General features: G+C 39.8%; 1 protein-coding gene across 4 annotated transcripts in view; it reads right to left on the bottom strand.

Moving 5' to 3' along the window:
• The window catches only part of TPK1 (thiamin pyrophosphokinase 1), a 187957-nt gene that overhangs the window by 47334 nt on the left and 123108 nt on the right, over positions 1–17515 (bottom strand). For all 4 annotated transcript variants that reach the window (XM_084896553.1, XM_084896552.1, XM_084896554.1 and 1 more), the window contains one exon: positions 13754–13865. In XM_084896553.1, the coding sequence (XP_084752679.1) occupies positions 13754–13865 (112 nt within the window). The remainder of the gene's footprint in view (positions 1–13753; positions 13866–17515) is intronic.

Below are 17515 nucleotides of genomic sequence, written 5' to 3'. Positions count from 1 at the left end.
ATTTAGTTCTGGTGGAAATATCCTCTTACAGCTGTCCATCATGATCTCAATGAAGAGAGAAGTATAATTTGTTATTGTTATTGTTATTACATTGGCTGGTGATTGGGAACATATCACCAATGTACAAAATAGAGGTTCCAATTCTAAGGTAATTATCAGCCAATTTCAGAGTTATTAACATGATTAAAATTATGAATATATTAGCTGATTTACCCTTACAAATCAAATTTTGATTAGATAATACTACATGCTCGTATGTCTGACATTCAAATTCCATAAAGGATTTTTATTACACAAACTCTGATAAAAATTTTTTCCATAATGTATACAGAGCTAGGAAGAGGGAATGAATAAATGACTGATGGGTTTTTCCTTATAAATATTGTTGGAGGTTTTGTTTGGTTTGTCTCCAACTCTTTGAGCTCAGAATTAGGAATTCTAGTTTTGATTACAACTCATGTAATTAGATTAGAAAAACATCTCACAGAGCTATTAAAAAAGTAAGTTAAACAAACAGTGATGGAATAACACTTCATATAGAAAGTTCCTGATGATTCTGCCTTTCAATTTATTGTTAAGACATGTGCTCTTAAAGAAGCATCAAGGAAAGTTAGTTCCTACATAAGGACATATTAAGATATTCACCATCTGTATATAATATCTGAATTCTGCCAAGAAGTATAATCCTTCTACCAACAGCAGCAGTGAGCTAAAAACACAGTAGAATAGGTATGTGTAGTTGTGAGTGTGTAACTTGATTTTCTGATATCTATAGAACTTCATTTGTGATACATCTGATTCTTTAAATTGCATCACTCTGTTTGAAGCAAAAGATTTCTAGGCCATTTGGTTGGGTCAGAGCAACAGGGAAAAGTTTCAGAAATAGAGGTTTGTCACATTTCAAAAGGAGAGGAGACACTTGCAATTGTGTGTGTGTGTGTGTGTGTGTGTGTGTGTTTGGTTTTCTTTTTGGAAAGAATCAAGGAATTGTACACATCATATGCCTGAGGAAGAGACTCCTTCCTTCATAAGCAGATATGAAAGTTGAATTTGGAATTTTAAAGGTAAACTTGACTTGCAGAACATGGAAAATATTAAAGGTCAATGATGCATATTGAAAAAAATATTAATATACTTTAGCATAGACATCATTTTTCAAAAATGTCGGTCAATAGATCTTATCCCTTTACAATGAGTGAGAAATGCTTCTTTGGAACGTTTATTCAGATAACTGATATAAAGTTCTAGTTTCATATATAATCTGATTTTTAAAAAGGAAAAACAACATCTATTTACTGTTGTTCCCTAATCTAATCCATTCAATGATTCTAGAGTAATCTTTGTTAAACACAAAGGTGGTCATTCTCTCTACTATTTAAATTGTTTCCCCACTGCCTATAGAGTAAATCCAAACTTGTCCTTACTGTACACAAGCCACCCAATAATGGTCTGATCCTACCCAAGTTTCTGGCTATGCCTCTCATCTTTCCACTGCCCCTACAAAATTCCTCAGCTACATCAATGCCTCCTAGATCTACCATGAAAGATTCTTGCAAATGCTGTGCCGTGTTCCTGGAATATAGTACTGTGTGTGTTATTTTTTTTGTTATTTTTTTAGTTTTTTTTTTTTTTTAGTAGTAGCTCCTTAAGATTTCTCTTCAGAGATTATTTGTAATTGAAACACATCATAGCTTCCCAAGAGAACAATTTAGCATACAAACAATGAGTCTTTGATATCAAATAAATATTCAACTATATGGATATATGCTATAAGCTCATACATATTTTACAAATTATTTAAACCTCTTGTGAAAATTTATGTGTTTTTACAAAGTAAAAAATTAGACAACAAAAAACTTATCTATTGAGATTCATAGCTTAAAGGCAAAACAGAAATGACTATAATAACTGATACTCCCAGAAATACATGGACAACAATAATATAATTAGAATAGATTGAATGTTTTTCCATGTTCCACAGGTCAAGTAGATGTATTTCATATCCCTACTCCTGGTTTTATGGTTCTTGGCAATGATTATTTTTTGTTTGTTTTCAGGAAGGGCTACCAAACACTTTTCTAAGTTCCATCCATTCTATAGCTCAGATCTGATCTCCTCACTGCCTTGGCATAAAAAGGGAATGCTGCCATAAACGAAAGCTATCCAACAACCAGTGTATGCAGGGCAAATGGTAATTTCCTTAAATCCCTCCCCTTTAAAAAGCCTGAAATACTATAGTCCTTTAGGTCAGAGGTCGCCAACTGGTGGTCCGAGGACCACTGGTGGTCTGTGAGGTCCCAAAGGTTGGCAAACACTGCTTTAGTTGGTAATGTGCTTTGGCTATTTCTGCCTCCTCTTCATGGAAACTTTTCCTTTATTTGTTCAATTATAGAACCATAAAATTTGTTTTTGCGTATACAAGAACATAAACTATCAGGATTTTCATATCTGTGGTTCCCATAATGAAAATTAAAAGATCTGATGAACTGGAAAAAACTGAGTAATAATTCTGATATACATTCTAAATAGACCCTACAGACTACAATTGAGTACATCGATTCTTAGAACTTAAACTGCTGTGCAAAACAGCATCCCAGAGGTGGATTAAATCTTTGCATGCATTTTGGGAAAAGGTTGGCAAGTTTCAAACTTATAAGAAGTTTCTGCAAAATTATGTCAGCCTCTCCAAAGCTCCTTTCTAACAACTTAATCAGAATTACTTTTCTGAGATCCATTTATCTTCTGATAAAGTAACTATCCACTTTTCCAAATCAATGAAACCAATCGGTAATCGGTACTGTGACTGGATTTTCCTGTTTTGTAATCTAAATTACTTTAAAAACAATTTAAAAAGGCAAAAGATCCTAGGATTTGTTCTAATCAAAGGTATAAGGCACAAAGCCAGGCGTTATTAACACCCGAGAATGCACATAACAAAGGAAATCATTCAGCCCTATTTCAGCATCTTCCCCCACTATAATAGCTTCATGCATATTTAAATAAATTTATTTTCTGCAGTTTGCTCTTTAAGAGCTTAAGTGGCCATTGGCTGTTGCTTATTTCAGGATTCCTTGTCCTTGTTCTCTGAGTCACCCACTTACAACTTGAGTGTTTCAGGTGTATTTATGCTTCCAAAGTATTTTAAATTACCCATCAGGAAATCCAATTTCCTATTTATAAGACTAAAAAGTGATTTTTCACAGTTAACTTTTTCTCAATTAAGGCTATGGACCTGTATTCATGGCTGAAATTTTGGTACGATATTTATTACAAGGGGCCCGGAGCATGAAATTCATGCACTGGAGGTGGGAGTCCCTCAGTCCAACCTGCCCCCTCTCATATACTGGGAGCTCTCAGGGGATCTTACTTTGTGGGAGGCAATGGGGCTGATCCGGGGAAGGCACCAGCCCCATCAACCAGCTGCTGCAGCCACTGCCAGTCACCATAGCCACTAAGGTGTTTTCATCAACACTCCAGTCCCTTCACCAAGAAAAAATGACAACTTTCTTTAGGCATTTTCAAGATGTCATTCATAGGATATGCATTTCTTTCTTTTTTCTTTTTTATCCTCACCTGAAGATATGTTTCCATGGACTTTTAGAGAATGTGGAAGAGAAAGGGAAAGACAAAGAGAAACATCCAAGTGAGAGGAACACTTTGATTGGTTGCCTCTTGCATGAGCCCTGACCTGGGCCCCTGCCAGGAAGGAGCCTGCAACCTAGGTACATGCCCTTGATCAGAATTGAACCCAGACCCTGCTGTCTGCAGGTTGAGGCATTATCCACTGAGCCAAACCGTCTAGGGCAGGATATGACATTTCTTAGCCCTCCAGCAGCGGACCTTCTTTTTTTTTTCTCCAGGAGTGTGGTGGAAAAACCCTAGATCACTTTTTTTGATTCTTATACCCAAGTTACTGTAATTACCAGTGGCATATAGGAAACTTAGCCAATGTGCAGTCAGAAAAGGTGTTTTCTCTATAGTTCACACCAACCAAGGGCTGGGCCCTGCCCAGGCCTAAAGCCTCTGGCCAAAGCTTTAGGCCTAGGCAGGGCCCCTCCAACTCCTTCTGATCGCCAGCTCAGCCCCTGCCCAGGCCGAAAGCCTCTTAGGCAGGAGCGGACCCCCAGCTCCCTGTGATCTGCCCAGGCAGAAAGCAGACCCCAGCTCCCTGCCCAGGTGATGGAGGGGGTCCACTCGTGCACCAGCCAAAGCGGACCCCCAACTCCCTGAGATCGATCGGGCCCAAACGGACGGTCAGACATCCCTCTCACAATCCAAGACTGCTGGCTCCCAACCACTCACTTACATGCCTGCCTGATTGCCCCTAATCTCTTCTGCCTGCCAGCCTGATCACCTCCTACCTACTCCCCTGCCAGCCTGATTGATGCCTAAGTGCTCCCCTGCTGGCCCAATTGCCCATAACTTCCCTCCCCTGCCAGCCTGGTCCCCCTCAACTGTCCTTCCCTGCAGGCCTGGTCCCCCCTAACTGCCCTCCCCTACCATTCTGGTCACCCCTGTCCTCCTCTGCCGGCCTGGTCTTCCCCAACTTCCCTCCTCTGCTGGCCCAGGTACCCCTAACTTCCCTCCCTTGCCAGCCTGGTCCCCACCCCTCCCCCCTACTGCCCTCCCTGCAACCTGGTTCCATCCCAACTGCCCTCCCCTGCAGGCCTGGTCACTCCTAACTGCCCTCCCTGCTTACCTGATCACCCACAACTGCCCACTCCTGCAGGCCTGTACTCCCCCAACTGCCCGCCCCTGCAGGCTTGGTCCCCCCCACCTTCCCTCCCTTGTTGGCCTGGTCTTCCCCAACTTCCCTCCTCTGCTGGCCCAGTCACCCCTAACTGCCCTCCATTGCCAGCCTGGTTGCCCCTAACTGTCCTCCCCTGAAGGCCTAGTCCCCCCCCCCAACTGCCCTCCCTGCTTACCTGATCACCCACAACTGCCCACTCCTGCAGGCCTGTACTCCCCCAACTGCCCGCTCCTGCAGGCTTGGTCCCTCTTACCTTCCCTCCTTTGTTGGCCTGGTCTCTCCCAACTGCCCTCCTTGCTGGCCTGGTCACCCCTAATTGCCCACAACTGCCCCTGCAGGCCATCTTTTGTCTTAGAGTGACAATCAATTTGCATATTACTCTTTTATTAGATAGGATTACCATCCAAGACTATGGATGCCTTCAAGTGACACTCGCAAACGGTTTGAAGATTCAGAGACATGAAGATCACATCTGGTGGGGGTATAATTCTTCAAAGGGAAATAGTTAGTTTGAGGAAGCCTAGAAAGTAAGGTGGGATTCAGGAAAGAGAAGCTGTGGATTTCAAGGCTCATTCTAGGCACTGGCCTTGACCTATGGACAAGTGGTGGTCAGTGTACTCCCACAGCCCAACCTTCAACGGCCAGTTAACCTCCCGCAGTTCCTCCAACTTCCACCAGGCAAGCCTCCAGCGGCCCTTCCCCTCAGCTGGCCAGCCAACCTCCCACAGCCCCCACCCCCAGCTGGCCAACCTCTTATGACCCCTTCCCCCGGTCAGACAGCCCCTCCAACCAGCTGGCCAACCTCCCTCGGTCCCTCCCCTTGGCTGGCCAGCCTCTGATAGGCCTCGATTGCTGGTCAGGCTAAAGGACCCCACCCATGCACAAATTTGTACACTGGACCTCTAGTGTTCCTCAAGGGAAACTCAAGGTACAAATTACACAGAGAGAAGGTAAGTTACATGGTATACACTAATCTTAGAGAGTTACTTTGTCAAGGGGCCTACAGCCTTAATCTCTTCCCTTTTTTTGACTTTTAAATTAAAAAAAAAAATAAATATATTTCTATTTATTTCAGAGAAGAAAGGAGAGGAAGAGATAGAAACATCAAGGATGCTAGAGAACCACTGATCAACAGTGAGGGGTGACCAGGCCAGCAGCAGGGGGTGGTGCCCTGACCTGGAATTGAACCATGACCTCCTGAGCTCAACCACTGAGCCACAATGGCTGGGCTTTTTTTTTGGCTGTGTTAAAATTTCTACCCTTTCTCACTAATTCAAATCTACTGTGTGGTTCTGTGACACATCCTATTTGACAGGAACTTATTTTCTGTAATCTGTACCTTGGGCTTCCTTTGAACTATAGGCAGAAAAAAATCAAGCACATATTTATTTTTTTTGAGATACAGAGATCTATTATTTAAAGGCCACATAATCTTCCCTTTTTTAAGCCTACCAGCTTTTTCACAATTTGGCCTCCATGTAACCTTCTGGACAAAGTAGCAGCTTGCTGCTGAGAAACCCATGTGTAATCTCAGCCTCCCACTACTACACCATCCTGTTCTGTTATCACTGTTCCTTCTTTTCACCCTTGAATCTTTAAATTCAAAAACCCTGTCTTAACCATTTACCCTCCACCCTCCTCTGTGAAAGGTTAATATACCGTTTTCCCTTGAATCCTTAACGCTAGTACATTGAGAATAAGATGAGTGTCAAGTTCAGTTTATAATCACCTCAGTGATCAGACATCAGACTGGGTCTCCATTACACTGAAACTTTATGTGCCACAAACCTGCTTGAGCTCTAGCTGTGATCTCTGGCTCTCAAGGTGCAAAGAATGTCTTAATAGGGCTTACAGCATAATTTTAATGGCTAAGGTTAGTTCTCTGTTCCCTTTGTCTCTAACCATGCCCACATTCAGGGAAAATTCTACTTTCACTCAGGCTAAGGATGGTGAGATAGGTTATTTCACCATGTTCAAAGTTTTAAAAAAATATATATAACCAGTGATGGATCTTTTCATGTGCACAGAGGACTAGGTTAGGAAAATAAGCTTGGACAATTCACTTCACATCCTGAGTCTCAGTTTCCTCATCTATAAAATGGAAGCAATAATACTTCCTCTGCATTAATAAAAGCATTGATGTTATACCTGGATGAGAATGAGTGTAGAGAAAAGACAGGTCATGCTATAAAAATACAAAGTATGGCTATTTGGACCCAGTAGAAAATTATACCCACTAAGCTGTTCCCAAAATAAAAGTTTATCCACCTGCACCCCTTGATTCTTTCTCTATAATTCATACAATGATCAAAAGTTATTGCTTTCCTGTCTAGGTATATTAGCTGGATGGCTGAATGCACAGAACTCATGTCTGAATCAGCACAAAAGTGAAACCTGGAGGAAGGAAATGGAAAGGGACCCTAGAGCTTACACTGGAGTCACTCTCATCCGTCAGCCTGCCCACATAAATACTAGGAAATCAACTCATTTAAACAACTTGGGAGGCAAACCTGAGTTATAATACCTTCCTGAGCACTGGCCAATGAAATATTTGTCTCCTCACAGATTCCCATTTATCATCTTCCCTCCAAATGCCTGTTAATTGTTTACATATTTAAATGCCAAGAATCAACCATAACAACTGTGTTGTCAGATTGTTGGAATTTTCTAAAAACAAAGCGGGATGATTATGGCATACAGTAAATTATTGTTGGTTCCTTATGCTCTCAGTAGAATCACAGAAGGGTGAGAACTGAAGAGAACATTATTCATGTCTAGTTCCAAATATGTAGCACATACACAAAAAGAACTGGAACTGAGTTAATGAAATATGTATTTAATACAAGTTCGTAGTAGGCTATATGTCATTAGTCTGAACTGTCTGAAAAATGTAATATTTGTTTATAAATAGAGTATTTGAAAATCCTTTAGAATAATATAACCCAAAAATATTGTTGTTCCTCTTTGCACTTTCTCTCCAGAACACAACTATGCACTGCTTATTGACACTCCCCAATCCGCCCCCGCCAATTTTGCCTTCTTCATAAAAGCTGGGTCCTAGTTTCCCATTCTTGTCTTTTTAAAAAAAATCAATTTTTATTGATTTCAGAGAGGAATCACTGATCCTCTGCCTCTTGCATGTACCACACTGGGGATAAAGCCTACAAGCTGGGCATATACCCTGACTGGGAATCAAACCATGACCTTCTGGTTCATAGGTTGATGCTCAACCACTGAGTCACGCCAGCTGGGTGCCATGATTGTCATTTTATGTAATGATTCCTCAATTGCTCATATTCAGAACTACACAAACATGTCAGTTTATATCCTCAGAATCTACATAATAATAAAACCCAAGTTGTAATATATGGTAGTACAAATACATAGGTGGTCCATGTCTGTGTGTGTGTGCGGAAGGGTAGAAAGAAAGGTGATGGTGGTATACGCAGTGACCCAGGACTTTGATGGTGTGTGTGTGCCCAGTGAATTAATTAATTATACTTGACTGCTCTTTAAGGACCTTTAGAACCCCTAGATTCTAATATGTGACTATAAAAGAAATATAAGCGTCAAATTTTCACCTTTATTTTTTAAATTATTTCAATCTCACATCTAATTGTTGCCTCTCATTGACTGAAACTCCCAGTTTCTCATATAAGTATAACGTCAAACGCCAGAAAAGAGAAGAAACACAAGCAGGATAAAAAAAAAAGGGGGGGGGGGGATATGTCTAATAAGAGATGGTTGCAACCCACAACTGGATGGAGCTGAAGCAAACCTTCTGATTTCCTTCCTGGTTCTCAAGGACCAGACTGGACATTTGACTAAATGTGACTACAATCCTTGGGGAAGAGAAATCAGACCCAATGGAAATTGTAACCTCTTTTTGTGTGTGTGTGTGGACACCAATTAAATCATACTTGCATAATTGGTTTGTTTTTAATTTTGTTTCAATTTTGTCTTGAGTCTTTTTCACACATTATCTGAGGCCAGATGAATGACAACACTAAAATTCAGTTTCTCAATAACAATAGAAACAACCCCCATACATCATTTTTCAGAGTCACTCTAAAGATTCAACAATATAATTATATTCAATAAGTATTATTTCAGAAAATTATTTAATTCATCAATTATAGACCTGCTATAGTAGGCTGAATAATGGTCTGCTCCCCCCCCCCCCCCCCCGCCATGTCTGCATTGTAGTCCCTGGAATCTGAGAATAAATTCCTTACATAACAGAAGGGATTCTACAAATGTAATTGAAGTGAAAAATCTTAAAATGGGGTTATCCTGGATTGCCCAGGTTTGTCCCAGCATCAACACATTCCTAAACAGTGAGAGTCAGAGAAAAAGGCGTGGCAATGGGAGCAGACACCACAAAGGGATGTGATTACATTAGACTGCCAGCCTTGAAGACGGGGGAAGGAATCGCTAGCTGAGAGGTCTGGGAGCCTCGAGAGCAGGGATGGGGAACATCCAGCCTAAGGGCTGCATAAGGCCCACAAAATCATTAGGGCTGGCCCTGCCAAGGCTTAGGGGTGGGTTAATTAAACATGTGACCAAATATAGCAGGCTAATTTTTAAGTTGATAACTTGTATGGCCCATGAATAATATTATAAATATCCCAATGGCCTTTGGCAGAAAAAAGGTTCCCCACCCCTGCTAGAAGCTGGAAATGGTGGAAAAGGATTCTCCACTGGAACGAACCCCCAGGAGGACTGCAGCTCTGCCAACACTTTGATTTTAGTCCCCTAAAACCCATTATAGATTCTGACCTCCAAAACTGTAAGATAATAGATGTATTATTTTAGGGCAGAGTGGTATCAGTACAAGAAGAATGTAAGCAAGGGAACAGTATAGATATTCAAGAGACATACTCAGGAATAGTAAAACTTACAGTACATTGCAAATCACTGGAGAAAGGATGATAAATGATGCTGGGGCAACTGGTTATCAGTAATGAAAACAAAATTGGATCTCTAACTCATGTCATACACACAAAAATCAATTTCAAGTGAAAGAAAATACCTAAAAATAAAACATAAAACTAAAATATGAGAACATCTTTATGACCATGGGAAATAGAAAGAGGACTTAAGACAAAGACAGTACAAACCTTAAAGAAAAAGATTCATAAATGTGACTACAGTCTCTGTGATATGAAAAGGCCACACACAAATGGGAAAGGCAAAGAATAGCCAGGTGAATGATAATAAGGGTCTGAAGAACTTCTAAGAGTTAATAAGGAATAAACTAAGTTGGCCAAAGGCTAATAGGCAAAAGGCAGTAGCAATCCACCGACAAGGACACCTGCATGACCTGTAACTAGAGAAGGTACTTTCCCTCTCCAGCAGAGTACACAACCAGATATGGAGGTATGATTGACACTGATCAGATCAGCAAACAAGATCAAAGCTAACAATACCAAGAGCTGGGTAGAGACTTGGAGCAGCGGACTCTGAATGTCCCTCAGACAAGGTCACATTGTTAGAATCACTGTCAGAGCAATATGGAGTGTACTCTAAGGGTGAGCGTGCACTGATCTAGGAAGTAGCTATTTTAGTGCCAACTAAATACAGCCTTGAGAAAATCTTGAACCAGACACATCACAGAATGTTCTCAGCACACCATCATGAAATGAAATATTGTAATCAACAATATTTATAAAGATTCACTTCTGGGTGATAGGATACATAGGCATCTACCACCCTTTTTTTTTTTTTTTTTTAAAAGACAGAATGTGATGGGAGATACTACAAATTGAAACAGGTAAGTTGGACTACTTTTCGAACTTGTGGCATCAGATTTTTAGAATAAGTGTAGTCTGGAAGAAATCAAACCTGAGGAGGACTCAGATATGCTTCCTTAAGGCCTTGCTTACTCTCCTTGACCCAAAAAGAAGCAGGCCCTGACTAAGTTACTGCATCACCATTCTCCTATGTAGGCCCAGCCCCAACCAGTCACTTTTGAGGTGTGAATGATGAAATGCCAGAAATGACACTGACCTCAGGGCTCTTCTTTCACAGACAAGAGCAGGGGCTCTTCCAGGTGTAACAGGATAGTAAGAAGCTAGGAAAATTCCAGGACAAGGGGAACATGAAAAAACTGTTTGGGCAACTTGCAGCAAGACCTTACTTTCCCTAACCAAGGACACTTGAGAACAAATGATTACTATCTCTTCTTCCTAAGCAGAGAACACATAGCTTTAATCACCCTGGATGTGCTAATGCAAGTGGGGGTGAAGTGGGAATGAAAAAAGAGGAGTTATTCTCACCCACTGAACAAAGAAGTCAGCCATCTTAGGATTTGCCAAGATGACAAGGTGTATATACAAACATTCCCCCCAAAAGCTACAAAAAAGTAAAAGGGAGACCTTGAGAGCTAATCTGTACCAATATATCTGGGAGAGGAATCTTAAAACCTATAGACAGTAAAAAAGAAGGCACTCTTACCATTTGCAATTACATGGATGGACCTGGCGAGCATTATATTAAGATAGATAAATATCACATGATCTCACTCATTTCTAGAATATAATGAACAAATACACAAAAATAGATCCAGAGACATAGAAACATAGAACAGACTGTCCAACTTCAGAGGCAAGGGGTTGGGAGTAGGAGAACAACCAATTATATTATATGCATGCATGTAAGCATAAACCATGGACACAGACAACATGTGGGTGAGGGCATGTGCTCTGGGGAGAGGTCAATGGAGGAAAAAGGAGACATATGTAATACTTTAAACAATAAAGAATTAAAAAACAAACAACAACAAAAATCCCACAAACCTATAGACAGAAAAGAATAAAACCTTTTGAACCCCTATCAGGCTCGCTCCTCAGATAAGCTGAGAGCCCATCTGCACTTTATGCCATATGTATTTTGATAGATTTGCCTGCCTTGCTTCTTTAATAAGTTTACTTGCTTTACTTCTTTAATAAATTTGCTTTACTGCTGTCTATCACTTGTTTGAATTATTTAAAAATGCTGCTGTCTATCACTTGTTTGAATTATTTCTCTTGAGACTGACAAGGACGAGGAGGGGACAACCCTCTTCCTTCTACTCAAGGGTCTGTCTGATAACACCATTTCTGGTGGCTCTAACACAGGTAAAGAAATCTTTCTACTTCTCTTCGAGTCAACATTATGCCATTTCATGTAATTTTTATTACTTTTTAATGAGTTTATATCACCTATTGGGAGACCCCATTAATTAGCACCTTTAACAGAGATTAAATTAAACATTGTGTCTCAACTCTATTACTTTGAATACTCCATAAAGTTCCTAATTATTTTCAAAAAGTTGTAGAGAAAAATGATTTCAAAAGTCAAAGTAATTTGTAAATATATAAATAAGTAATAGTGTGTAGCATTTAGGCAGGATCAAACATTAACCCAGGTAGGAAGGTTAAAAGCCCTACCCTCTTCATATCAAAGTCCCCCATCCTGGAATAAACTTCATGAATCAGAATTAGGATATGTGCATGACCTTGGTACACAGTGTGTAAGAGGATGTACTAAAGAGCCCCGAAGAAGAAGCATGTCTAATCTTATGACTCTCTCCCATTACTGTACAATAAAGGAGGCCAGGCTACTGCCCAGATGGCCAACACTCACTTTTCTTTGCTTAATGCTCCTCCTATCTTGGTGTCAGCTCTGAAAAGTAAGGCCACTTCCAATTCAGGCAGAGGTTCACCACTGTAAGAACAGCCCTTGGAAAGAATGGGAACTCTTAAAGAGTATGACTGTTTTTTACTGGAATGTTTCCAGAAAGTTTCTTATGAGAGGTCATGTCAGTTTAGCTAACTGGCTTCAAGGCCTGTCCCATACTCTGTACAATGAAGATCTGTTCTCACCCTCCTTTCAAATCTGATGACTTCTCTGGACACTTGACTATTTAACTCCCCCTCATTGTCTCAGCAATGGCTCATGGGCAGTTCTTTTAAAAGTATCTTTTCATCTTCAAATTATTTCTTTCTTGAAATATTTATTTCCTCGTGGGAACCTGAAAGCTTTATATGCTACAAAAGAATGACAATATGGTTCGCTACTTTACTTTTTATAACTATAGCGTTATTGGTCAATCAGGGGATAAGCCCTTTGGTAATCAGCCAGGCTCTTTGATTAAATTACTATGATACTTAAAGAGATTAGAGTTAATTCACAAGGCCTGATGGCTCTTTTGGCATCAGCATTATTTCATGAATAATCTTTCTTTTAAAATCAGATACTTGTAGTAGAACTAGAACTTAATAAAGTTAGTAAGTACTGGGAAAACATTTTAAAATTTAGTAAGCTAGCTAATCTTATAAAATATCAGAGGTCTGATTATGAAAAGAACTTGCTACATGAGTTAGAATAGCTACCTCTCTGGGAAAGTAAACTAGGTTTCAAGTACATAAAATCCTGAAGAGTTCTTAGGTTCGACACTGAAAGTACAATCAATAAATAGAAAAACTGGACTTTATCAAAATTAAATGAATTTAGTTAATGAGATTTTAGAAAATCAAGAGATAAGCCAAAGATTCTGAGAAAATATTTTCAAGTTATATATCTGGTAAAGTACTTGTATCTGGAATATATGTAGGAATCTCACAACTCAACCTAAAATAAGAAACAATGTGACTAAAATATGGGCAAAAGATCTGCACAGACATTACTTCAAACAAAATATACAAATGGTCCATAAACATTTGAAAATATGTTCAATGTCATTAGTTACCAGGAAAAATCAAACAAAAACCATAATGAGATAAGACTAAAGTGTGTAATAAACAAGTAGATAATAACAAGTGTTGATGAAGATGTAGAGAAACTGGAACCCTCATACATTGCTGGTGGGAATATAAAATGATGTAGCCACCTTGGAAAACAATCTGGCAGTTCCAAGAAAGGTTAAAGAGAGACATAGCATTTCCACTCCTAGATATATCCCAAAGATAAATTTAAAAAAGAAAGAAAGAAAGCCTCACTTTGTGCAAGGCATTTACTTACTGAGGTTCCACTTCAGGCCTGTCGTTGTAACCTGATTGCAAGGCTGTCCAATAGGAATAAGGCCACACCAATTACCTTCCATTCCAGTGTCTACATGCAATTTGTGCTTTCCCTGAAACAGAGAAAGGAAGTTCATTAAGACAGGGAAGAGAAAGAGATTTAATGAAATCCGAATACCTGGTTGGAAGCACCAAGTACATTTTAGAAGCATGGTTTATCATATTAATCCTAATAACAAATGTATATAGTATGTGTTGATTAATGCTAGGAGCTTTCGCCTGACTTAATCCTAGTGACACTTTTACAAGGTAGCTTATGTTAGTTATCACTTTTACATGAGGAAACTGAAGCTTGCAGAGATTAAATGTGTCCAGGATCACACAGAGGTAACAGTTCCTATCAGTTCCATCTGCCAATTTCAGAAACTAAATTGGCTCTACAAACTAAAGATGTGGCACTATGTGATGCAGAATTCTAGAGCCTTACTCAAACACGTGCTCAAGTGTAAATAGAATATTGGTTCTTAAGTAAAAACCTCTGCTTTTTCTGAGATTATAAATTTCAGCATTCAATGTCCACCCTAATAGTGGTTAACCTGTTTTTTATATCTATAGATGCCTAGGAGCTGCTCGATGAGTGCCTCTACCGGAAACAGAGCACCTGCCCTAACAAACTAGCATGTTTCTTCCATTATGATTATGAAAACTTTCGTAATCTACCAACTTTCAAGTGTTTCCATTTAAAAGAAGATTAAAGTTAAATGTAATGCTCAATTGAACCCACAATGTTTCCTCTTAAATAGAATATTTGAAAACTACTATTCTACAAAGAAATGATTTCCCATTTCTCTTCTATTATCCTTTGGATACATGGTCTGTATAGAAAGATACCTCAAGTCCTTGTGGGGAAATGCCAAGGCATGCATGCATTCAATAATAGAATTAAAAAAGTGTTTTGTTTTTTTATCATTCATATATCCCAGAAGAAAAAGTTCCAAAGGATATTGTTTATTTTAATAAAATACTGTCTTAAAGTATATATAATTATAATTTATTACCAGACTAAGGCATCTAAGAGTCCTTTTGCAGTCATTTTACTTTTATTCCAATGTTGCCTTTTGTACTCTATGTTGTAAGCTTCTAAAAACTTTATTTTGCTGTCTATAAGGGTTAAACATATGAGTAGGCTCTCTTTGTCTTGGTCAAAGGATTGCTGTTATTAGGCAAATAATTGTCTAGATTTCATATAAGTCCTTGACATTTAATGCAAGTCCATCTGGATATTCATTACCTATATAATTCATACACATAAGGTGTATCTTGGACATTCAAGCAGAAGGTATAAACTGGGTTAAAAGGGCTTATAAATTGTGCCTCGCCAGCACAGCAAAGGATTCGGTGAGCCTGAGGAGGGGGCAGTGAAGAATTAAAGAGGGTACAAGCTGGGGCTCTGTGGATCTCCCATGCCTGGACGAGGACACAGAAAGAACCAGTCTGCAAGCTGAGGCTTTATTTTATAGTGAGATCAAAACAAGGGTAGTGGTAAACATGTTCACAATGCTCTTGTGAGTTTCACCTTGTTTTGGCAGCACTTGCTGCACCTCCCACAGCCCATTGCCTACCTACGAAGGAACTAGGGAGGCTATAAGGTTAAGCTTAATTATGCTAAGAGGGCTCTGCCTGCCAAGCTGAGACTTGTTTGTGTCCCTGCCACAGTTCCATCGGAGGCTTGACCCGATAGACGCTCCCTACAATAAATATATTTAAATGCAAAAAAATGTAAAGAAAATATACACTGAGTGGCCAGGTTATTATGATCTCTGAATACATAATAATCTGGCTACTCAGTGTGTGTGTGTGTGTGTGTGTGTGTGTGTGTGTGTGTGTATTAACCATGCATTGTGTTTCCAATCCACCCACAGTTCTCTGTGTGCATTTAATCCACTGCTTGGTATACACACACACACAGACACACACTGAGTAATATATATATATATTTTAAAGGCCCAGTGCATGAATTTGTGCATGGGTGGGGTCCAGCCAGCCTGGACAGGAGGAGGGACATGGGCAGTTGGCTGGCCTGCCTGCTGGTGGAATTCCTGGTTGAGGGGACAATTTGCATATTAGTCTTTTATTTTATAGGATATACACTGAGTGGCCAAATTATTATGAACTCTGAACGCATAATAATCTGGCCACTCAGTGTATAATACACTAGAGGCCTGATGCACGGCATTTGTGCACTTGGGGGGCGGGGAGTCCCTCAGCCCAGCCTGCACCTTTCACAGTCACGGAGCCCTCAGGGATGTCCGACTGATGGCTTAGGCTGCTTGCACTGGGGAGCAGGCCTAAGCTGCAGTCAGACACCCTTAGTGCTGTCATGTAGGTAGGCTGCTGAGCTCACCAGCCCTCAGCCCAGCTTGTGGCTGAGCGGTGCTCCCCTTGTGGAAACACCCTGACCACCAGGAGGCAGCTCCTGCATTGAGCATCTGCCCTCTGGTGGTCAGTGTGCATCATAAGGAGTGGTTATTCCATGGTTAGGTCAATTTGCATATTACCCTTTTATTATATAGGATTTTGAACTTGATGTTCATCATTGGGAAAAAAACATAGGCAACAAATATCAATGTATACCAAGCAGTGGATTCAACGCACACAGAGAACCATGGGTGGGTTAGAAACACAATGCATGGTGAAAACGTAATATGTAGAAGGAAACAAAACTGGGATAATTACATAACCCATCCACACAAGTTAAAACATATTCAGACACAAGACACTTTTTCCAATAACAGAACTTAAAACTATTTTTACACACTAACATGCTTGTCTGTGGGAAGAGTAGGAGAACAGAATGTGCTACAGGGATAAAAAGAAGGCATCAACCAATCAATGAGAAGGCTTGAGGCAGAGATGACAATGGGCCATGAACTGATGAGCATTAGCGACTCAACACTGGGATCTATACAAATAAAACAACAAGTATGTTTTCTAGATACAAAGCCACACAAGACTTAGAAAAAAAGTAGATACAATATTCTAATAACTCTAAACAATAATTAAAGAAAGGGGAATAATTAGAATATAGACATAGATAAACTTAGGAATGAAATAAAAATGAATCTTGTTCTTAAATAATAATCTTTGATGATTTTCTTTTTGTATCAAATTAGATCTAAAGCATAGAAATTATCATTGTTATACAAATGTTCTACACATTACCATGTAAAAGTAATGCTATAATTGTTGTAAGGCATAGGGGAGGAAAAGTGGAAGAAAGCATATTGGCTCTAGTTTTGTCATTGTTTTACATGTATTGAAATCAAGTTGTAGAATTTAAAAAGGAGGATTTAAAAATTGCCCCAGCTGGAGTAGCTGGGCACATGAATAACATGCCTGAGCTGCAGGACTGACTGAGGGATGAGTGAGATGTGAAATAGCCCTTTTCTTCAGCAGCTGTATTTCTCATTCATGAATCTCTATGCCAGTTATTTACACAGCTATATATATGAGAATGATGATGAGTGCATGGAAGGCAAAACAAAAACAAAAACCAGCCAAAACCAAAAAACAAAAAAACCCCAAAACAAAACAAAACCAAAAACAAAAAAACCCACAGGAATATTATAGATCAGGGAATGCTCAGGTGTGGGTAGTGGAGCAGAAGGCAGGCAGGTGAGAGACTGAAGATGGACAGGAGTTAGCACTCTGGAGGGACAATGAAGAGGTTTAAAGGCGGAGGGTGAACATGTGCAAAGGCCAC

The sequence above is a fragment of the Pipistrellus hanaki genome (genome assembly GCF_964339955.1).
Source record: "Pipistrellus hanaki genome assembly, chromosome: 10".
NCBI lineage: Eukaryota > Metazoa > Chordata > Mammalia > Chiroptera > Vespertilionidae > Pipistrellus > Pipistrellus hanaki.
Note: the sequence above shows the minus strand (reverse complement) of the source record. Positions and strands in the feature narration are given on the sequence as shown.